At 35.9% G+C, this 24,343-nt stretch overlaps 1 protein-coding gene across 2 annotated transcripts in view; it reads left to right on the top strand.

Moving 5' to 3' along the window:
• LOC150093314 (uncharacterized) overlaps positions 1-24,343 on the top strand; it is a 207,045-nt gene that overhangs the window by 161,085 nt on the left and 21,617 nt on the right. For both annotated transcript variants that reach the window (XM_090413488.1, XM_090413487.1), the window contains one exon: positions 1,977-2,172. In XM_090413488.1, coding sequence (XP_090269614.1) covers positions 1,977-2,172 — 196 coding nt within the window. The remainder of the gene's footprint in view (positions 1-1,976; positions 2,173-24,343) is intronic.

The raw sequence follows: 24,343 nt of genomic DNA, 5'->3' as shown, positions 1-24,343 counted from the left end.
GCAACATCTTTCTGGAACATGATATGATTCTGCAGTTTTTCCAGTTGACTAGACAAAGTGTTGTAGCATGTCTATATAAGTGTTGGAGGTCACTGTTAGTTCATTGAAGAAAAAGGGCCCAATCACTTGATCATGAAACAGGCCACATTAACTTTTGGACTGTCTCTAATTACTCTGACATGCAATATGGATTTTCTGACCCCCCCCCCCACCCCACCCAAATGTGAAAATTATGTTTGTTAACCTTCTCTGAAACATGGAAAGCTACCTCATCAGAAAACATGATTCTTGCCAGAAAATCATTGTCTTGGTTGACTTTGTCAAGTAGTATCATTGCAAATTCCTTACAAGTGACCCTATTTTATTACATAATCTTTAGCAAGAGTTGCAACTTGTAATGATACAACCTCAAACATTTTCAGAAGATATCATACATTGTCGAACAGAGCAACTCACATGATGCAGTTCATATCAACTTGTGTGGACTTTGAACAGTAGTATCTTGAATATGCTCGACATTTTCTTCAGACGTTCAGGTACCCTACTCCTCTCTTCTGTTTCACACTTCCAGTTTCCATAAATGTTTTATACCAAGCTTATGTGACAGTGCAACATCTTGCTAGAACATGATATGATTTTGCAGTTTTTCCAGTTGACTAGACAAAGTGTTGTAGCATGTCTGTGTAAGTGTTGGAGGTCACTGTTAGTTCATTGAAGAAAAAGGGCCCAATCACTTGATCATGAAACAGGCCACATTAATTTTGGACTGTCTCTAATTGTGCTCTGACATGCAATATGGATTTTCTGACCCCCCCCCCTTCCCCACCCAAATGTGAAAATTATGTTTGTTAACCTTCTCTGAAACATGAAAAGCTACAATTGGTTAATCTTGACAGAAGCAATTTGTTATAATAAGTTTTAAACCTTCATTGGACCTGTGGGTTGGATTCAATCAATCAATCAACTAACGCCTTTTTATTCCCGTATATACGGAAGTAGGCGAGGCCATTTAGCCCTATCTAACTTTTGGAGACTGAGTGGGCAGTTCAATCTCCACTGGTACCCAATCAGAGACAGATGGCCCAAGGCTATCACTAATTAAGCGGTACGCAGTGAAGAGAGACGGCTCAAATGTGCCGCCATCTCGTGGTCTCTAACCCTAACACAATATATTTTAATGTCTGAAATAATGTGGGTTCTACGGTCGATTTTCTTGAGTTTACAGGACGAAAAACCCGAGTTTCCGGGAGGAAAAACCTGCTTGCCCGTGCCAGAGATCGACTAACTCTGGCACGGGCAAGCAGGTTTTTGAAAGCGAATAAAAGTTGAGCAGCTCTCATATGTAAACTGTAGACTAAAATACAGAAAGATTATTGAAAAGAAAATGAAAGAGTTTGAGAACAGGAATCAAACCTTGGAGATTCAGTGGCAAACTCTGAATAAAACATTGATTGATTCTGTGGGTTGGATTTTGTTTGAATAAATGACTCAACATACTATGCGTTTTCCTGTGAATTCATTGCGACTGAAGGTAGGAACGAAAATCTGAAAAAAAATGAAATAACTGTCAAAATTTGATATTCAGAAAAACTTAATCGAGTTTCCCTGTAAAATGGGACTACCCCAATATTTCTACACCTCTTAGTTGACTTTTTATATTGGATAAAAGTGATAAAGATAATTTTCAGACACCCTGTATTATGTATGCTAATTTGGTTATTTGTTACTTTTGGAGTTAAAAATCCTATTTTCTTTAGGAAGCAGGCTGACCTCTGCAGTTACTTTATTTAGAGGATTTTTGTAATGCTGTATTTTAGTAAACTTAAAAATAATTTTTAAAAAAAAATCAAATTAGCATTCAGTTTAGTTTTTAAACTGAAGATATTTCAGTAGCAGAAACATATTCTGATAACTACAATTAATGTATTTATTTGGGGAGATTGCTTCATGGATTTATGTCTTTATTTATTCCTAAGGTTTGAGAGAAAGTTTTCGCTATAAGCATGACCAAGATTGGTTTAAGAAAGGAGAAATGACAACGTTTCAGTTTATTAAGGAAAAGATTCCATCCACCAGATCTGCCACCACCTTAGCTACACATGATTTAGTAACATCAATGCACAAAATTTTCAGTGTACTTCATAGCCTGCGATGTAAGCTCAATATATTAGGGTATGTATACATCTATGCAGTGTTACCTTTTAGAGTTTCTGTTGGTTTGCAATGAATTATCATGTATTTCATCACATACTGCAATATATCATCATCATCATCAAATTCTTTGATATGTGTACCCTCATAAGGATGCACATATCAGGAATAATGTGTTTACTAGTTTCTTATCAACAGTTTTCTTTCAAATTAATCAGTTGAATGTGATTTGATCACATCCAACATTTTTGGTCTTGTAAGGCTAACTTCATCATTCTACCTAGATTTCGGTTCTCTGCTGTGTCTCTTTTTTAAAAAGGTTAATTAACCTTTTTTTCTTCCATTTTGTTTAAGTGATCATACCACCTTAGATTACCTCTGCTCACAAAAGAAATGGGGAAGGGGGCTCTGTAGCTCAGTCATTATCAACAATGATCTTCACTTAGAAAGACCTAGGTTCATCCCATTTAGGATAAAGAGAAATTTTATGAATGAACAAGTATTGTGACTGACAATTTGGAATATCATGTTTGTTTTATTACTATTTTTTATTTTGGATAAATGAATCCAGTGTGTGAGTTCAGTATACATTCAACTTGCTCTGCTTTTGCTATATGCTCTCCAACATCTCCAGAGCAACTGCAGTTAATTTGTCTTTTAATTTATTTAGTAGAATCAGTTTTAACGTCTGCAATTTATCTCTTATGTAATAAGGTAATGAATAAGGTAATTCATTCCTTTACCTCCATTTAGTTGGAAAATGTAGCTAACAGTTGACTAACATATCAAAAAACATGAATAAATAATTAAAATACTTTTCTGCAGAGAAAAACAGACCCGGTACTTCTATATTTGTAATTCAACATTCAGATATTTTATATATTAAGTAAACTAGAATTTCAAATTTGATAATTGGGCCTAATTATGTTTATCATATTGCAAATACGATAAACATAATTTTATCAACCTCAGCCTAAATTTGCAAACCTATGAACTTGCCTAAATTCTTGGTGCATGCAAATTACTAGTCAAATTTTGCATTAATCACTAAACTTTTTTTTTTCTTGGTCTGAGGAATATATGCACATATCCATCTCCATATACTGATTAGAATTTTATGAGCATGCATGCATGCATGCTCATAAAATTCTGTTAGTTTAGATAACAATCAACAGTTTAGTCTGAAAAATATTTTTATTTAAAATGCAAACATTATTTTGCAAAGCTTTGTGTGCATATCTCATTACCTTCTTTATTGTATAATAAATTTAGTTTAATCCTTTATCCAAGTGTGAGCAAACAAAGTTTGCGCCTGAAGTATCTTCAGGACTGGGGTAAGGTGATACAGCACCAGGGCAACTCGTTGCAAAGGTGGAGCAAGCTCCACCTTTGCAACGAGTTGCCCTGGTGCTGTATCACCTTACCCCAGTCCTGAAGATACTTCAGGCGCAAACTTTGTTTGCTCACACTTGGATAAAGGATTAAACTAAATTTATTATACTCTAACCAAGTGAAAAATAAACTTTCAACTTCTTTATTGTGTTAGGCTCACTAGCCTGCCATGACCATATATATCTTGGCTTCATAGAAACTTATTATGTTATTATAGAGATTGATCTGTCTGCTTTGCTTGCTGTGTGTCTGTCAGGCTGTCACTTGCATATATTCCTCAGACCAGGATTTTTCATCTTGATAACCCATACTGAGTTTCCAAGAGTAAAAATCCTGTCACCTAATGTGAGACCAGTTAACTTTAACTGGTTAGCTTTAATTTATGAATATCTGGCATCATGGTAAATTTTCTAGTTATATCTTGTCAACTCTATTAATGTTTATCAGTGCTTGAGAAATCTTTGCAAATAAGTTGAAAAATTCGTTATAATATATTTATCAATCCAGTAGCCTCATATAGCATACTGACATTACTATCTTATGAGAACAGAAAATAGAGTAAATTTTTGTGTTATTAGGGAAAAAAAAAGAATATTACCAATTCTGGTTTATAAATGTACTGGAAACAATGCATGTGTAAAAATCTATTGGGAAAGATCGGAAAAAAATTAGTTAATAATTTATGTGTTTAAACATTAACTTAAAATAAAAATAAATTCAGGATTTTAAAAGAATTGCATGATTTTTTAATATATCATTTCTCACATAGTAATTTTGTCAAGTTTGTCGAAATTTGGAAACTTTTCATTTGTAATACAATAGAGCTATAAAGAAGCTGCATATAATTAGTCACTAGTTCACTGTTGGTTTCTGCAATATCTAGTATAAATCTTCTTTTTCTTCTCCTTAACATGTTTAGGCTTGATGGCCTAGCCAGTAACTTTGATTCATAGAAACTAAATTAATATTGTGGTAGAGCAGTTAATCCTGTATCCATAGTCTTCTGTTGTCTGTCACTTATATATGTATTCTGTGGTTGTTTTTCTGTTCTCTGGATGAAAAACCTATGTTGACAGGAGTAAAAAAAAAGTTATCTCATAAAACTGGCTAACTCACCTGCAGATGAAAAGCCCTTCTTTTATCTAAAGTTTTTTTTTATTATAGAGGATTAACCCAGGTCTTTTAACTGAGGGCACTGTCATTGCCAGCTAAGCAACAAAGGCTCTTCAGTGTAATTACAAACTATATTTACATTTGATTGCATAGTGCAAAGATCTTCAACGCATGGCCTGCGAGCCACCTTTTCACTTCCTTTTTTTTTTTTTTTTTGGTTTTCTTCCCGTATTCTCTGCTCTGCTTCTCCTGAATCTTTTTCACTATCCTTTTTCCTGACCATCATCACTGGAGCTAATGCCCTGCTGCCGTCTTTGCCGTGTGGTGCGACCCGTGGACATCCGGAAAGGGGGATCTTGGTAGTCTTACACTAATTTGGCCCCTGCTTTGGCAAAACAGGCAGTCTTGGATGGCCCAGCCAGGATCAATCGGCTAGTGGGCTTGCCTGCAAGGGTCAATGGTGTTGCAGTAAGTCTCTCACCCCATGGTCCAGGGTCAGGATACTAGACCTGCTGTAGTGCCAGTATAGCGTCCAGAGTAGCCCTGCCGTTCCACTCCTGAGCGCAGTCTTTGCTTGCCGGGTAGTGGGTGTCCATGTGTAGCTCCGTGGCAGGTAGGGAGCTCTGCGCCAAACTAAAAACTCTTTAAATATGAATCCTTCATCCTCAAATGTTTCAGGGACCCTAACAAAGTCCCAACAAAGTACTGATACCGTAGATACAGCATATGGAAACAGAAGCAAGAAACAAAATATATCAGATACTAACATAAATGTACCGACCTTTTTAATCATTCATGCAACAGGTGAAAAACCAACTGGGAAAATGTCACTCACCCTTCTTTACCCAAAAAGGTTTAGGACTGGCAAAACCTCCCAAAACTGTCAAGAAATTGTGTTCTGGTGATATCCTCGTGGAAACACTGTGTAAACAACATTCGGAGAAGCTACTGAGAGCAACGACAATGGGTGGAATACAAATTGCAGTAACACCTCACAGAACACTCAATTCCAGTAGAGGAATGATATCAGAATGGAATCTCCTTGATGTTCCTGATGAGAGATATGTTCAGAGCTTAAAGATCAAGGAGTGATGGGTCTGAGGCGCATCCTGACTGATAACGGAGGGATGGTCGCCTGGTCTCAACCAAGAACATCATTCTTACTTTTGATACACTTAGGCCTCTGACATCTGTAAAAGCAGGGTATCTCAGCTGTCTTGTTAGAATATACATCCCTAACCCACTGAGATGCTTTAAATGTCAAAGATATGGACATGCCCAAACTTCCTGTTGTGGTTCTACTACCTGTGCCTGATGTGGTAGTAAAAAGAACATGATCACAAATCTTGCTGTGCAGAAAAAACTAAATGTGTCAACTGTCAGGGAGATCATCCAGCTTATTCTTGTGCATGTCAGAAATGGAAAGAAGAAAAAGAGATACAAAAATTAAAACAGAACAAAACATAACATATCAGGATGCAAGAAGAAAGTTGGCCACCATTACACGTTCTACGATCCTCTTATGCTGAAAAAGTAACAATTAAAAAAGTGCCAACAGTAACCCAAACATGTATGTCTGTTCCACCATCTGATAATTTCACCATACCTGAACTTTATGATCACAAGTGCTTCTCTGTTGAGCGCATTAATCACAGGACCTATGGCCTTACTCCAGAGACAACTTCAAAAATGGTTCCCATTCGATGAAAACTCACCTGTCAAAAAAATTATGGTGGAGATATCACTCAAAGATAAACCACAAAACACTCACACAGAAAAAATGAATACCTTGGTACCCACTGAAAGCAAACTAAACCTACCAACTGACCCTAACACATTTGATGTTTTGAACACTCTACCAGAGGAAGAGATGGACACTGGCCGTCTATATTTCCCTAAAACAATGGATAAATATAAATCTGACAAATGTAAGCCCTCAACCTCCCAAAAACCAGACAAGTCAATAAAATCAAGAGAATAGGAAAATTTTTACAATGGAACTGTCGTGGGATCACCAGAATATTGATGATATCAAGATGTTGCAGAAACACAAACCTTTCTGTTTCTGTCTACAGGAAATGTACTTAAGACTCAATGAGGACCGTATCTTTAGGAATTTCACTGTTGTACATAAGGACAGAACTGGAGGTGGTCCAGCTCATGGAGGAATAGCTATCCTAGTAGGCAGTCATATTCCTTTCCATCAGATCCAACTTAATACTTCTGGAAGCAGTAGCGATTTGCTTCTCCATAGATTTCTTATTACAGTATGTTCGATTTATTTACCACCAAGTGCTGAGTTAAATGAAACTGATCTTGATAACTTATCTTGCAACTGCCTGAACCCATACTTTTGATGGGTGACTTTAATGGTCACAATACTCTATGGAGTACTGCCAACACTAATAGACGAGATCGAATCACTGAAAGAATTCTTGATAATAATAACCTTTCCCTTTTAAATAATAAACTCACTACTTTCTTCCATATGCCTACCCGTTCATATTCTGCAATTAATCTTACAATCTTCTCCCCTTCCATTCTTCCACTTCTCACGTGGGACGTTGAAGAGAACATATATGGAAGTGATCACTTTCCTGTTCTCTGCACGATGTCTTCACAGGAACCATGTTCACCCACACCTATATGGAAAATGGACCAGGCTGACTGGAACACTTTCTCTCATCTTGCAAAATTTAATGCTGACGCCATCAGTCAAACACCTATTAATGAAGCAGTAAAATATATAACAGAATGCATTGTCCAGGTAGCAACAGCCTCCATCCCAAAAACATCATCTCGGTTTCCAATCTATCCAAAGCCTTGGTGGAACCCAGAATATCAGGCAGCCAAAAAAGATCAACACAGAGCATGGGGCATATTTTGTAGATACCCCACCACATCAAATTTAATAGCTTTCAAGCGTGCTCAAGCCAACGCATGTTATGTAAGATGTCAGATCAAAAACAATCATGGATCCAATTTACTACATCAATTAATCAAATGATCAGTCCAAAAATTGTATGGGATAAAATCCAGAAGATGTAAGACAGATATAGTACAAATTGTTTGTCTACCTTAGACCATAATGGAAGTGTTATTGCTGATCCCAAAGCTATTGTAGATACTTTGGGAGAAACTTTTGCTAGAATCTCAGCAACAGCTTCATATTCAAAAGACATATTTCGGTGGTTACACCACATTTTTTTATTATTCAGTTATACATACTGAAATAATAGTTCCCGACAAGTTTTGTAAATCGTAGGATTTACATCTTCAGGGGTAAATAGTAAGTTTAAACAAGAGAAATTAATAAATATAAATCATAACCGTCTGGCTATTCATAAACTCAAATAACAGAATGCAGATATAAAATGTTATTGACGTTGAACAATACTGGACAATGTTACGTGTTCTTGTTCTCGTTCATACAGTCCAAGCTCAGATTGAGGTAGATTTTTTATTAGAGCTGACCACTTGATGGAAAATTAAACCTTGATTTTTATTGCATTGGGTTGGGTTTTTCAGCATATTAGCAGCTTCTTTAAATTTTCTTATATAGCTGTTGTTTTCTATGTATGACATCGTCGTTTTTTGCCAGAGTACATCATGTCCAGTGGAAGTGGTATAGAAAGCAAGACCCGTTTTTTGTTCTGTTTTGTATCGTGTCTTTTTGGTGTTCAGCCATGCATATTTCTTCAGATCTTCCTGTCTGTCCTACGTAGCAAATCCCACAAAAGCAATGGATTTTGTAGACTCCTGGTTTTTTAAGAGGATGATGAGGTGGTTTTGGTGCTTCATATTCTCCTGAAATTTCAATACAAAAGAGCAGCAAGAGAAACAAAGGCTTAATTTTTCTACCAGCATTCTTCGGCCATTTGTTAAGGAGGAACTAAAAAGAGCTCTCCTACAATCTCACCCTAGTGCAGTAGGGTCTGATGACATCCATTCTGAAATGATAAAACGTCTACTATCATCTTCTATGGATCTTCTTTTCTTATTATACAATAGAATACTTGCAGAGGAAGAGTTTCAAATTCTTGGCATAAGTCAATTGTCATTGCTATCCGAAAACCAGAAAAAGATCCAACACAAGCAAATAATTATCATCCCATTTCTCTGACTGGCTGTCTTTGTAAGATACTAGAGAAAATGGTTAATGCCAGACTTATCTGGTATTTAGAAAGCGACAGTCTTCTCTCCAATACACAATATGATTTCCGTAGACATCGATCAACTTTAGATCATTTGGTTCGTTTAGAAACTTGTATATGAAATGCATTGCTGAAGCGAAAACATCTTGTCTCAGTTTTTTTTTTTTTTTGGCATGGAAAAAGCTTATGACACAGTCTGGTGATGTGGCATATTAAAAGACCTCTATAACCTAGGTCTCAAAGGACACCTCCCTATATTTATTAAAAACTTTCTGTCCAGGCAAACTTTCCAAGTCGGAGTGAGAAGCACATTATCTTGACCATATCATCAGGAACAGGGTGTTCTCCCAAGGCTCTGTCTTAAGTATGACCCTTTTTGCTATTGAAATTAATTCAATCATTGAACAGCTTCCTCCCACTGTAAACAATGCTCTATATGTTGATGACTTCACAATTTACTGTCACTCACGTAACATTAGAGTAATTGAAAGACAACTTCAGCAACTTCAACTTCTCTGTGGGCTCTTAATAATAGATTCAGGTTTTCAACAGAAAAAAGTGTCTGTGTACACTTCTGTCGAAAACGCAGTCATCGCCCAGATCCTGAACTAAGAATGGAACATACTGTTATTCAAGTAGCTACAGAAACCAAGTTCTTGGGACTCATCTTTGACAGAAAATTTACATTTCTACCACACATTCGTCAACTAAGAGAAAAGTGCAAAAGAACTTTGAACCTCTTTCGCACTCTATCCTCTACTGAGTAGGGTGCTGATCGAGCTTCATTGCCCCATCTTTATCATGCACTTATATGTTCAAAGCTGGATTATGGGTCCCAAGTCTATGGTTCTGCAAGACAGAGTAACCTACGATGGTTGGATTCCATCCATCATCAGGGTATATATGGATAGCTACTGGTGCCTTTCGCACATCACCCACTCAAATTCTCTATGTTAAAGCAAATGAACCAGCTCTTTCACTTCGACGGAAACAGTTATCTCTTAATTATGCCCTAAAAATAAAATCTCTCCCAGATCATCCTACATGGACTAGTATCTTCTCTCTGCATTGGAAAGCTCAATATCACATACATCAAACTGCTATACATCCTTTTAGTATGCGTGTTAAAGAAACTTTGCAAGCTGTTGGTATAAATGTTGACAACATTAGCTACACTAAACATAACAGCATTCCTCCATGGCAGGTTTGCACACCATCTTGCAACCTCTCACTTTGTCGGCTACAGAAATCTTATACTTCATCATCCATCTACCTGCAATTGTTTAATGCACACAGAGGAGCACACACACTGATTTCTTATCCATCTATACCGATGGTTCAAGAATTAATATCTCTGTTAGCTGTGCTGCTGTGTTTCCTGACATTATTATCTCAAATCAGATCCCACCAGACTGCAGTAATTATAAGCAGAGTTACATGCCATTCAGCTTGCACTTGTGCATATAAAAGAAAACTGCTACCAAAAGTTTATAATTTATACAGATTCATTGAGCTCTTTACAGGCTATCTCCTCTCCTATGTATAATCCACATCCATTACTTTATGAGGTGCTACACCTCTTTCACAAAATGAAAATCCTTAATTTTGATATTCAGTTCTGCTGGATTCCCAGCCACATCGGAATTAAGGGAAATGAGGATGCAGCTGCTAAATCAGCTCATACCTTCTCCACATACTGTTTGACAGTTTCATATACAGACTACAGACAGCTTATAAGATCAAAGCTAATTGCTCAGTGGGAGTTAACATGGCAGGAAGCATTAACAAACAAATTATATGACATTAAACCCGAAATTAAACACTGGCATTCTAGTCAGCGTACAAAGAAAAAGAAGGAGGTTGTTCTTCCTAGGCTCCTCATAGGTCACAGTCACCTTACACATTCTTATTTACTGAGAGCTGATGACCCTCCCATATGGGAAAAATGCAACACACACATCTCGCTATTCATCATATTCTGGTAGATTGTCAAAAATTTACATGAGAGAGCAATGAAATTTTCACCTATCTGACTAAGCCATATACACTCAGGGAAATGTTAGCAGATTCAGGCAAATTGCATGATGTTTTTAATTTTTTAGAAAGAATTAATTTGTACAAACACATTTGAATGTAAATTTGTTTATATGTAAATACTGTTTTGCTTAACTTTTATACATACATATTATTCATTAGGTTAAATTTGACCAATTATGTATTACCGTAGACCTTGATCTTGTATATTTGTATCACCCTGTTGTAATTTTGTTAATATGTAAATACCGTAATGCTAAACTTAAATTTTATGCATATATGCTGTATAATAATTCCTTTCTGACTCTTTAAGTATTAGTATAATAATGTTTGTTGTAATCTTACTATATATAGATACTGCTTTCCTTGACTTGTTTTGTATGTACATATGTTAACCTGTACTGTTATCTATTTATGTACTGCTGAAACCTCAGCAGTAATTTTATTTATATGTAGATACTGCACTGCTTAACATAAATTTTGTGTATGCATTTTATTTACTACTTTATTTTTCGACTTATCGTGTAATGCTGTAGGACACCTTGTCTATATGTGTACCTTCTAGTAATTCTGTTTATATGTATTGCTAAATTCTGGTTATACTAAATTGCTAAATTTAATTTTCATCCATACATATTGTATAATGATCCCTTTTTGCCTATTTTTGTACTGCTGTAAAAGCATCTGTTATAATTTTACATATATGTAGATACTGCATTCCTTGGCTTAGTTTTTTTGCACTACTGTAATAACCTCTGACCTTGTGCGTTGCTGTGCACTCATATTGTAAACAGACATATTGTTTACAATTTTCTGAAACTGCTTTGTATAGTTGTAACCTTTAGTATGGCACAGTAACCTGTGTTGCCTTTGTGCCAAATAAACTATAAACCAAACCAATCCAAGAGTGTGAATTGGATCACAGCAATGTGGTTTATTATAGTGATGCGCGTTGTTTGAGAAGAGGGAAGGTTCTTAAAAGATCTTTGACTTGTTGTTGTCTTGTCCTTTGAAGAGTCTTAGATGTTTCCATGCTCCTTGAACTGCTTTGGCTATATCGATGATTTTGTTTGTATAGTGCTGTTGTTCAGGATTAGGATCTATTTCTTGCAAGGCTGCTGTAATTGCTGGACAGGTAAAGATGTGAGTGGGTATCAGTTCAGTATTAGGGCAGTTGTTGCAGTTTCTATATGTTCTCGTATCATCTGTTCATTCGTCTATAATGTCCTGTTTGTAGTCTTGCTATCGTGGTTGGAGGTCTTTCTGTCAGTATTGATTTCGGGAATTTGATGTTGTATCACTGATTTCAGTGGAATTAGTTTGGCTTTTGCTAGTGTGTTAGCATCAGCAAGAGTTATCAAGTGAGTTTATTGGTTGAGTTCTCTGGCCTCTTTTGCTAATTTTTCAGCTACTTCTTGTAATCAATGCCTACGCCTACATGAGCAGGAATCCATTGTAAAATGCAATTTTTTCCTAAACACTTTAGTTGATTTAAGAGTTTATGGGTGTCTTGTGTGAGCTTGGTATTGCCATTTTTGATTACCTCCATAGCTGATCTTGAGTCACTAAATTATGATTCCCTCAGATTGTTGAGATGATGATAATTTTAAGTAGGCTTCGAGTGCTTTATTTATTACATAAAGTTTGCTGGTAAAATTGAAAGCAATTCTCCCAGATCCAACTTTTATTGAAAGTTTTTCACCTTTTGGGAGTAGAAGGAGAAAACCAGTGCCCCCATTAATCATATTGGTGTCTGACAATCCATCAGTATAACAAGTACCCTGTTTGGAGGATGAAAGAAGGTTGATAGTATTTAGGCCTTTTTCTTTGAGCATTTCTTTTTATTCTTTTTTTGTACAGAGTTTGGTAAGGTAAGATTTTATGGAGGTAAAGGACTGGAAAATAGAGGTTCTTTGTTTATGTGGGCATTTAGCTGATCAAGACCTATTTCCTTCCTGATAGTGTCATCATATTGTAAAGTTGATGATCTGTGAAGTCTGCATTTTTGATTCCAATGGTCATACGTTTTTAGGGAGATATGATCACTTTGGTAGCTTCTGATATTATTTATGAATTTTATGGTGGCAAATTTTTGTCTGTCCTCCAGCAGGTCAAGCCCACATTCCTGTTGGGCTCTGATGTTGTTAATGGATGAGACTACACCAATGATAATCTTGGATGCTTTTGATTGTATTTTGTCTAATTTTTTTTTTTCTGATGAGGCCAAAGGTGACCAGATAGGTGCTGCATATTCCATTATTGGCCTTATTAGTGTAGGGTAAGTAGGTTTGCAGATTTTTGGCATTGTGCCCCAGTTTGTCTTTGACTTAAGGAGCGAAATACAGCAGTTCATGCAAACCAAGGGGAATCCGATTGTGGAATTCCACGATCTGAAGTGGATGACAGACTTTGCCTTTGTGACCAACATCTTGTTGCATATGAATTACTTAAATACGCGGCTACAATCCAGAGATCAACTGGTGTACACTCTGTTTGATCACATCAAAGGTTTTGTGGCCAAGCTCAAACTTTGGGAGGCACAACTTGCAAAAAAATACTTTTTTTTTGCGAGTTTTTTTTTTTTTTTTTTTTTTTTCCTTCAAAGTAAAATATGCAATTATTGAGGCAGACTTTACAGGATCATGGTCTGCTAGTCACCATGGCACCAAAGATGGATATCTTGGCAGTTTGAATTTTCTATATGCATGTGCATAGTAAATTGTTTATGTAATGATAATGAAATAAAAACTGACAAATTCAAAGTAGAAAAAGGAGTTGTGCAGGATTGCCTGCTCTAGCCAAATTCATTTCCTATCTATCTCGAAGAAATATGCAAACTATAGCCGAAGAACCAAGTCTACAAATAAATCTCAATTACGTTAAATATGCAGATGATATTATTATTCCTGCAGAATCTAGAGTACAATGGGAAGACAATAAAAATTTTAAATGAAAAGTGCAAAACTTTTGAAATGAAAATAAATCTAAAAACTAACACAATGAAAATATAAACAGATGGGGAAAAAAATTTCAGTCAACTTAGAAAATCATATACTTGAACAAGTAAAGCAATTTACATATCTTTCATTTTAGAAATTATGGACTTGACAACCCTGTTTTAAATAACTTTTAATTTCCTGATGTCTTCATATTAAGATCATCATTTGGAGTATATACAAATATACAGGACAAGCTGAGTTACATTATACACAGTAAGCTAAAGGAACAATGATTTGATCACCAGTTAATCTACTGGCATGACCTCAAGTGAAAAAAAAAAAAATTAATTATTTAGACACTACATCAAAACTAAATTCTATTTAAGATAACATAGGAAAAAATTCTTTCTTATAGATAGTCTTCTATTTTTAGCATTACAATTGTTATTTTAGATTTAGGATTCTGGATTGTTTATAGCTAACTCTTGGAGAGCAAGGTTCTGTGGATGGAATATGTGGCTTCCATATGCTTGGGATTTTTAGACCATCATTATTGTTCAGTTGGGGTGGTTGATAATAATCTTGCAGGCTTCCATAAATTTGGGTTATACCATATTTTGTTATGGTGTAAACCAGAGCTTCCCAAACTGTTGGCTGCGTCCCCCCTTGGGGGCCGTAAGTTTTGTTGAGGATGGCCGTGAAATAATGAAAACAAATTTAAAATGTTTTAAGACACAGTAGATTTTTTAATCTTAAAAGAAACGTATTTAATTTTTAATATTTATTTTTTGTTATTTTTTATATTTTAATGGAAAAAATCACACATTGGTGTTGGTTAGCAAATATATGCTTATTCATATAAGTTTCTTTTCAAAGGTAACAACACAATAAGCAACACAAAAAACATTACTAATCAAAATCTTGAATATAAATTATATTCAATATAAATACAATAAATATAATAATATGTCTGTATTACGATTTTTTTTTTGATAGGGGGGGGATATTTAAATTTTTCCAAAGGGGGCCTTGGCATCCATAAGATTGGGAAGCACTGATGTAAACAACTGGTGCTTTTCCAGTCAATTCTATGTAAAGTGGTCAGGGCATGGTCAGAAAGACCAGCTTCACCATAGTTATTATATTTAATGTGTCGTTTATGTTCCTTTTGTCTGATATTAATTGATTGTGCGTCCTGTTTCCCCTATATATGGTATATTACAGGTGCAATAAATACGGTAAACTCCAGGGTGGGCCAGCAGAGGGAGTGAGTCTTTGGATGAGTTGAGTAATCTTTTTAGTTTTGCAGGAGGTTTAAAGTTGACTTTGAGGTTGTATTTTTGTAGTATTCTGTTTATTTTATCTGATATCCCTTTAATGTAAGGATTGATTATAGTTTTATTGTAGTCTGGTTTATCTTTGTTTTTTATTGAGGTCTTGTAGAGAATTTTGTTAATGGTGTTTTGGCTGTAACAATTTTTTTTAGAAAAGTATTGCTGATAACTTTAAATTCGTCTTTCAGTGCTTGTTCATTAGAGCAGATCTTCAGAGCCCTGTTTTTTAGAGTATTAATGATGCCTAGATTTTGTGTTAGCTGGTAGTGGTAGGAGTTTATGTGTATATGTTGGCCAGTATGTGTCGGTTTCTGGTAAACAGTGAAGGAAGACGTGTGACAAGTGTATCTAGAAACGGAAGTGTGCTGTTTTTCGATTTCAATTGTGAACTGTATGCGTTTATGTTGTTTGTTTAGGTGGCTAAGGAAATTGTCTAGTGTCTGGCAGCCATGGCCAGATCGTGAAAACATCGTCAACGTATCTAAGCCAGACTTTGGGTTTTTAAAGAAGAGGAATCTAGAGCATGCTGCTGAAAATGTTCCATATAGAAGTTAGCAATGGGGGGGGGGGGGGGGGGGGAATAATGGCACGCCTATGGCTGTGACTTCTTTTCGTAGGTAAAAAGCGTTTTGCCATACAAAATAACCAGAACGTAATACATGCGCAAAGAGCACCGTTGTATCTGGAGGGGATTTGTTCTGTAAAAGAAGGATTATGTCATTGATTGGGACATTCGTAAAAAGGGCAGAGATATCAAAAACTGACTAATAAATCTTCTTTTTCTAGTGTAATGTCTTTGATTATGTTTATGAAGTGTTGTGTGTTTCTGGTAAGAGGGAGAATGAACTACCAGCTCCTTGAGTTTTGCTGCTAATTTCTTGACTAAGTGATAATTCAGGCTATCTATACCTTCGACTATCAGCCGGAGTGGTATGTTTTGTTTGTGTATCTTTGGTAGACCATAAATTCTAGGAGAACGAGCGTAGTGCAGAATTAGTTTTTTCGCTATCTCTTCTGGCCATGTAGTAATAGATTTAAGTAGTTTCTCAGTTTTATTTTTATTCTATTGGTTGGGTCGTAGTTAACGTGTTGGTATGTACTATTGTCCGAGACTAGTAGATTCATTTTTTCTAAATAAGTGGTTCGGTTTAGAATAACAGTGCCGTTTTCTTTTATCGGCTCTAGTTATTACGATGTTCGGATTTGATTTTAATGATTTCACTGCCGTTAATTCGTGTTTTGTTAAATTACTTGTTATTGTTTTCTTATGATTTACATTTAAAATGTTGGCAGTTTCTAAAAGTATTTTGTCTGCTATGTTATTTGGGATGAATCTTAAGCCTCTTTCAATATTACAAATAAAATCCAGTTTGTTCATCGAACTGGGTGCTATGGCAAAATTTAGACCTTTGGAGAGTAGTGAGAGTTCATCTTTGTTTAAGGCGTGGTTGGATAGGTTGACTATCTTACTGTTACCTGTTGGCAATTGGTGGCTCCTGTTGCTTCTTGCTTTTGGTTGGATATTAAAGTTCACTTTGGGAAATTTTAAATATGTCCTTTGGTTTTGTCGATCTTTTAGTCTATGAAATTTGGATATGAGATTTTCTTTCTTAGTTTGAAGGATATGGTTTGCCATGTTGTAAGTAATTTGTTCAAGGATAATCCAAATATCTGCATCAAGTAACTTGAAAGTTCCGATTTTATATTTTGTACCTGGTTTTGAGTAATGGCCAAGTTTTTTCTCGTGGCCTGAATCTGTTCCCTGAGTAACGCTTTCTCCATGCAGTGATATTCCTCGCAGTGAATTATAACAACCAACCAGAAGCAACAGGAGCCACCAATCGACAGCAGGTAACAGTAACATAGTCAACCTATCCAACCACACCTTAAACAAAGATGAACTCTCATTACTCTCGAAAGGTCTAAATTTTGCCATAGCACCCAGATCGATGAACAAACTGGATTTTATTTGTAATATTGAAAGAGGCTTAAGATTCATCACAAATAACATAGCAGACAAAATATGTTTAGAAACCGCCAACATTTTAAATGTAAATCATAAGTAAAAAGTAACTTATAAGTATAAAAGTAACTTAATTGGAATTACCGTGCTGGCAAGTATGACAAGCTTAGGATCAGTGCTTAGCATTTACAACTGCAAGGGCTGGATGTCGATAGAGCATGGGAAGTAGTCAAGGAGCATTTACAGGAGGTTATAGCTGATTGTATACCTAGGGTCTGAATAGTAAAACAAGTAGGGGTTAAATGGATGAATAACACCATTAAGCTTGAGCTGCAAAAAAAAAAAAAAACTGTGGAGGGAATTTAAAGAAAGGGAGTGACCTGCAGGCACATGAACGGTTATGCCAGAAAGGTAACGAGTGTGGTAAAAAAAAGCAAAAGCGGATTATGAAAGGAAACTAGCTATGCAAGCTAAAGAGAATCCCAAACAGTTCTTTCAATATGCTGCAAGCAAGGAAAAAACTGTACACGGCAAAATGATTTTAAGGAATGATGGTAAGGAGGTCACTGAAACAGTGAATATAGTGGAGTTACTGAGCGAGCACTTTGCAAACGTATATCATCCAGGTGGTGACATTGAAAAAATGAAGGGACCATTAGTTTATACTGGAATTGTGATGAATAAAGTGGAGGTGAATAGTCTATTACAGAACCTTAATGTGAACACATCTGTGGTATTGGATGGTATACCGGCACAGGTCTTGCATGAAGCGGCTAAGGAATTATCAGTGCCCTTGACCATGTTGTTTAATCTGAGTCTCGGGTCTGGTTTAGTCCCGAAGGTGTGGAAAGAGGGGAAAATAGCTTCACTGCATAAAGGAGGATCCAAGACTATGGTTGCAAATTGCAAATTACCGACCGATCAGCATATCAGGAGTCGTTGTCAAGGTCTTGGAGAAAGTAGTCAAGGGAAAAATACAGGAATGGATTGATGAAAATGAAATATTGTACAGGGGACAGCATGGCTTTGTGAAGGGTAGATCATGCCTCAGTAACTTGCTCAAGTTTTATAACAAGGTGACGACTGAACTGGATAAGGGTAATGGGTTTACAGTGATACTGCTGGACCTGGCAAAGGCATTTGACAGGACACCACATGGAATTCTAATCCATAAACTACAACATATGGGAATGAATATAGGGTTGGATAGGTGGGTGGTTGATGGAGAGATATCAAAGAGTAGTTTATTCAGGAGTAGAGTCCAAAAGACGGCCTGTGACTAGTGGTGTGCCGCAGGGTTCTGTTCTTGGACCACTGCTGTTTAATCTGTTCATTAACGATATAGGGAAGGATCTAAGTGGAACAGTTCATTTGTTTGCTGATGATGCAAAGTTGGGTAGGGCGATAATGAATGCAGAAGATGTCAAAATCTTGCAGGATGACTTGGATAGATTGGAGTTCTGGGCTAAGGAGAATGGATGTCAATTTAATGTGACAAAATGTAAGGTTATGCATTTTGGGGTGAAAAGATTAGCAGCAGTATCCCACATTGGTGGAACTGTACTGCAGGAGATTGATGAGGACAGGGACTTGGGAGTGTTGGTGGATAGGGAGATGAAGTTTAGGGGGCACATTGCAAAAGTAGCTAAATCAGCTCATCAACTCACTTGGTTGTTGAAAAATACCTTGACAAGCAGAGCCAAACAAGTTATTGTACCTCTGCACCGAGCCTTGATAAGACCTCATCTTGACTACCGTGCCCAGATTTGGTCACCTAGGTTCCTTCTTGATGGGGAGGAGGTGGACAGGATCCAGAGGCGAGTGACTAAGATGATAGCGGGTCTATGGAATGAACCATATGAGAACAGGTTGAAGATTTGTGGGTTGAAGAAATTAGTTGATAGGTGGAAAAGGGGAGATATGATTGAGACATTCAAATTGCTAAAGGGTTTCTGTAGGATTAATTCAGAGGATATTTTTGAGATCAGGACTGGTGGTGAGATAACTAGGGGACACCTATGGAAGCTGGGCAAGAGTGTGGTTAGCAGGGGTGTTAGTTCTTTACTTTTAGAGTGGTAGATGAGTGGAATAAGCTGCCAGAGTCTGTTGTGGGTGCTATGACGGTGAGTGAGTTCAAGGTAATGTATGATAGATACTGTGAGAATGTCGTATAGTTGTGTGGAAATGATGTTTAGGGCCTCCCTCGATGAGTCTAAGGACTCCTTGGAGTCACCAGTAATAATAATAATAATCAAAGACAGCACACTAGAAATACAAGAATTATTAGTCAATTTTGACGTCTCTGCCCTCTGTACGAATGTCCCAATCAATGACACAATTCTTTTTTTACAGAACAAGTTCCCTCCAGATGTAATGATGCTCTTTGCGCATGTATTACGTTCTGGTTATTTTGTATGGCAAAATGCTTTTTAACTACAAAAAGAAGGCACAGCCATGGGCTCGCTATTATTCCCCCCCCCCCCCTATTGCTAACTTCTATATAGAACATTTTGAACAACATGCTCTAGATTCCTCTCCTTTAAAACTCAAAGTCTAGGTTAGATACATTGAAGATATTTTCACGATATGGCCCCATGGCCGCCAGACACTAGACACTTTTCTTACCCACCTAAACAAACAACATAAACGCATATAGTCCACAATTGAAACTGAAAAACAGAACATACTTCCATTTCTAGATACTCTTACTCTTGTCACATGTCTTCCTTCAGGCAGTCTTTCCTTCACTATTACCGGAAACCGACATATACTGGAAAATGTATACACATAAACTCCTACCAGCACAAAAACTAGGTGTCATTAACACTTTCTGCCCTAGTGATTCCAATTGGAATCACTTACTGTCTTGGCTTTCGTAGCCCATATTACATGGCGAATGATTCCATTTGGTATCAAAAATCATAGTTCCATTCTTTTAATATAATAACAGGTATGTATTATGCATATAAATCTTACTAATATCATTTTTTATGACTTAGTAGAATAATATGCATATATTGGATTATAGAGTATAAGATCAGAAGTTGAATATTTGTTACCAGAATAAAATGATTACATATGGAATCAGTCGGTCCAGAATTCCTATCGTGAAATGTATTTTTCATAAAAATACGTGATACTCTTGCTTTTTTAGACCTAAAGACAAAATAAACAGAAAGAAAATTTTTTTTTCACTTGGAAAAAAAAATGCAGGTCAGAAACAGGGCTCTGAAGATTTGCTCCAATGAAGAAGCACAAAAAGACGAATTTAAAGTATCAGCAATATTTTCTAAAAAATGGATACAGCCATATAACACGATTAACAAAATTCTCTACAAGACCTCAATAAAAAAACAGATAAACCACACTACAATAAAACTATAACCAATCCTTACATTAAAGGGACATCAGATAAAATAAACAGAATACTACAAAAATACAACCTCAAAGCCAACTTTAAACCTCCTTCAATACTAAAAAGTTTACTCACCTCATCCAAAGACCCACTGCTGGCCCACCCTGGAGTTTACTGTATTTATTGCACCTGTAATATACCATATATAGGGGAAACAGGACACACAATCAATTAATATCAGACAAAAGGAACATAAACGACACATTAAATATAATAACTTTGGTAAAGCTGGCCTTTCTGACCGTGCCCTGAACACTTTACATAGCATTGACTGGAAAAGCACCAGTTGTTTACATCAATCACACCAAAACATGGTATGAATGCAAATTTAAGGAAGCCTGTGAGATTCTTATCAACCACCCCAATCTAAACAATAATGATGGTCTAAAAATTCCAAGCATATGGAAGGCACATATTCTACCCACGGAACCTTACTCTCCAAGAGTTAACTATAAACAGGACTAGAGATAATCCAGAATCCTAAATCTAAAATAACAATTGTAACTAAAAAAAGGACATCATTGTTACTGAAAGACTATCTATAAGAAAGAATTTTTTTTTCCTATGTTATCTAGAATTTAGTTTTGATGTAATGAAGGTTTATTTTCTTGACCATATGAATTAGTATAATAATATTTGGTTTACAGATCAAATATTGATAAAATTTATTAAATCTACCAACTAGTTTCGCCACACTTTAACTGTTGGCATCTTCAGGGCACTGACATATAGGCTTAAAACAATCTCACAATTATGAGTAACTGTAAAACTGATAAGAATAATTACAAATAAAATAGCATTGAATGTGAGTGAAACACGTATCGCGTGTACAAGATTAGCTAGCTGTTGCTAAGGAACTTCCTGTAGTTTGTGTTGACGTTCATTTCTTGTATTTTTAGAGATCTAATTAGTGTTTTCCATATCTGGGAGTATTAAACCTTGATTTCTGTTAAAGTTAACAGTAGAATGAGCGACTGTGGCTGCTTCTTTGAAAATTCTTGAATGGTAGTTTTCCTCTATGTAGGGGGAGCAGCTTTTGTTCCATTCGATGACATGGTTAGTTGTAGAGAAATGAGACGATAGGCCAGAAATGTCCTGTCTGTTGTTTTTTACGTAGCCAATGTGCTCCTTTTGCCAATTTCCGAGGCTTCTTGAAGTCTGTCCGATGTAATTTAGCCACATGAGCATGGAATATTATAAACACCAGCATATTTATAGAAAGGATGGTTGTCTTTTGGAGATCTTAGTAGTTTATGAATAGTTTCTATTGGTTTGAATGTTACTCATATTTTGTGTGGTTTGAGGAGGCTGGCGAGCTTGTTGGAGATGCCACTTACATACGGAATTGTTCTAGTTGGTAGAGTTAATAAATTTTATCAATACTTGATCTGTAAACCAAATAATATTATATTAGTTTTGATGTAGTTTCTAAATAATTAATTTTTAATCACCAGTTAATCTAATGGCATCACTAGAGATCATGCCATTAGATTAACTGGTGATCAAATCATTGTTCCTTTAGCTTTCTGTGTATAATGTAACTCAGCTTGTCCTGTATGTTTGTATATATTCCAGATGATGATCTTAATATGTCGGGAAATTAAAATAGTTATTTAAAACACGGTTATAAAGTCCATAATTTCTAAAGTGAATGCTGATCACCGTGGAACACTAAAAGAAAGAATTTACATATCTTGGTAGAGTTAATAAATTTTATCAATACTTGATCTGTAAACCAAATAATATTATATTAGTTTTGATGTAGTTTCTAAATAATTAATTTTTAATCACCAGTTAATCTAATGGCATCACTAGAGATCATGCCATTAGATTAACTGGTGATCAAATCATTGTTCCTTCAGCTTTCTGTGTATAATGTAACTCAGCTTGTCCTGTATGTTTGTATATATTCCAGATGATGATCTTAATATGTCGGGAAATTAAAATAGTTATTTAAAACACGGTTATAAAGTCCATAATTTCTAAAGTGAATGCTGATCACCGTGGAACACTAAAAGAAAGAATTTACATATCTTGGCAGCTTCATTACTCACAAGCTCAACAACACAGAAACAGTAAGATACTGACTTAACAGAGGATGGGCTGATATGAATAAAATAAACAAAATATGGAAAAATAATGGCTCAAAAAGTCTCAAACTAAAAATCTTTAAATCATTATTATACCTAAAGCAACATATGGAGACTCAATCAGAAAGAAATCAGAAAATCAGAGCATTCAAAATGAAATGCTTAAGAAAAATACATAAGACTCATTGGTCAGAACACAAAACAAATGAGCAAGTCAAACATGAATTAAACTATAGAAAAGATATCATAGCTATAATTTTTAAACAGCAATTAAGTCAGTTTCGACACCTCCAGAGAATGTCCTCTCAGAGATTACCAAATATAGTCTTGAATGGAATCATTGGAGGACGACGATCAAGAGGCAGACCAAAAAAAAAAACGAACTTGGCTATAGTATTTGAAAGAAAAGTTACATTTATTGAGATTCAGAGAAATGATAGATATGGTGGCCAAAGATACAGCCAGATGGCAAAGATTTGTTCATAAGGGACTCAGATCATCTGACAGATGAAAAAGAAGAATGATATATTAATAAATTTATATCTGAAATAAATTTTTCATATCTTTTATTTTATTGAACAAAAAACATATATAAAAATGCAGATACTTTACAGTAAGTACAGTATATAAGTACTGTGCAACCACAGATGCGAGACCCCACGATACTTCTGCACATGGCAGAAGAAGGTGAATCCATTTCGATAATAAGCTAATCAGTATGTTTCATGGGATGACTGTTTATTGTTATACGTCGAAAAATTAGGTTTTCTTTTATGAAAATTCCAGTTTTTAAAGTGGTAACTATTTTACTTGTACAACAGTTGGAAAATTTTACGTATAACGCATCTGATTTCATGTGTTGGTAACGAATCCGTACATCACTTTATTCCTTTCTCCCCTTCAACATGAATTGACTCTTCTTGGCACATTGCCAGCTGTGGGTCTCATATCTGTTGTCGGATAGTAAACCCATCAAAACAGCATAATAACCTTCTGTTTCATTATAATTATATATGTCCTTTGCTGTGTAGTGTACTGGATGTAAGGCCAAACACTGCATAGCCAATGCTCCACTGCCTAAATGTGACTTTGCTTTTCACCATGTGATTTTTTTAAATGAATCATTTGGTGCTGGTGAACCATTGTCAATTAAACATTCCATTCATATGCCAATTTCTTAGCCTGAAGCTGCCAACTTTTGAAGAGTGATCCAAAAATTGGAGTGCCAAGAGCACTCAGGCTTGAGTGTACCAAACAAATAGGGCTTTGTTGACATCCTCTCTAGTTGATTCTCTTTATTGTTTCTTTCTCAGATTAGCATTTTCTATAAATTGATACACGATAGCCTCCTGATTTGTTTTCATTCATGACACTTGCAGTTGTGATGGTTCATGCTTTCTTTGCAGCAACAGCTTATTAGTTAAGTCTTTCCAGTTTTGTGACATCACTGAATAAAAATAAAATGTTTAAAATATTTGTTTTGATTTATGCATTCTGTGTTCTTGATTCAGGAAAGTTCAACTGACTATAGGCTGCATTGCAGCTGCTTTACAACACAAGGACTTCATCATCATCCGTTCAGGGAATTTTAGGCCCACTGGCCTGTTCCAGTCTCTTTCCATCCTTTCCTTGGTCATCCCTGAATTCTGTGTATTCTCCAACTGGGTAGTATCAGAGTATTTTTTAAGTAGTCTCAAACCGTCCATTCTTTCTGTATGTTCAGTCCACTTCTTTCAGTATTCATATTCTATTTTTAGA

The sequence above is a fragment of the Typopeltis vanoorti genome, chromosome 24 (assembly GCF_054136105.1).
Source record: "Typopeltis vanoorti isolate ZY-2024b chromosome 24, IOZ_Tvanoo_1.0, whole genome shotgun sequence".
NCBI classification, from domain to species: Eukaryota; Metazoa; Arthropoda; class Arachnida; order Uropygi; family Thelyphonidae; genus Typopeltis; species Typopeltis vanoorti.
This window is presented reverse-complemented; position numbering and strand designations above follow the sequence as displayed.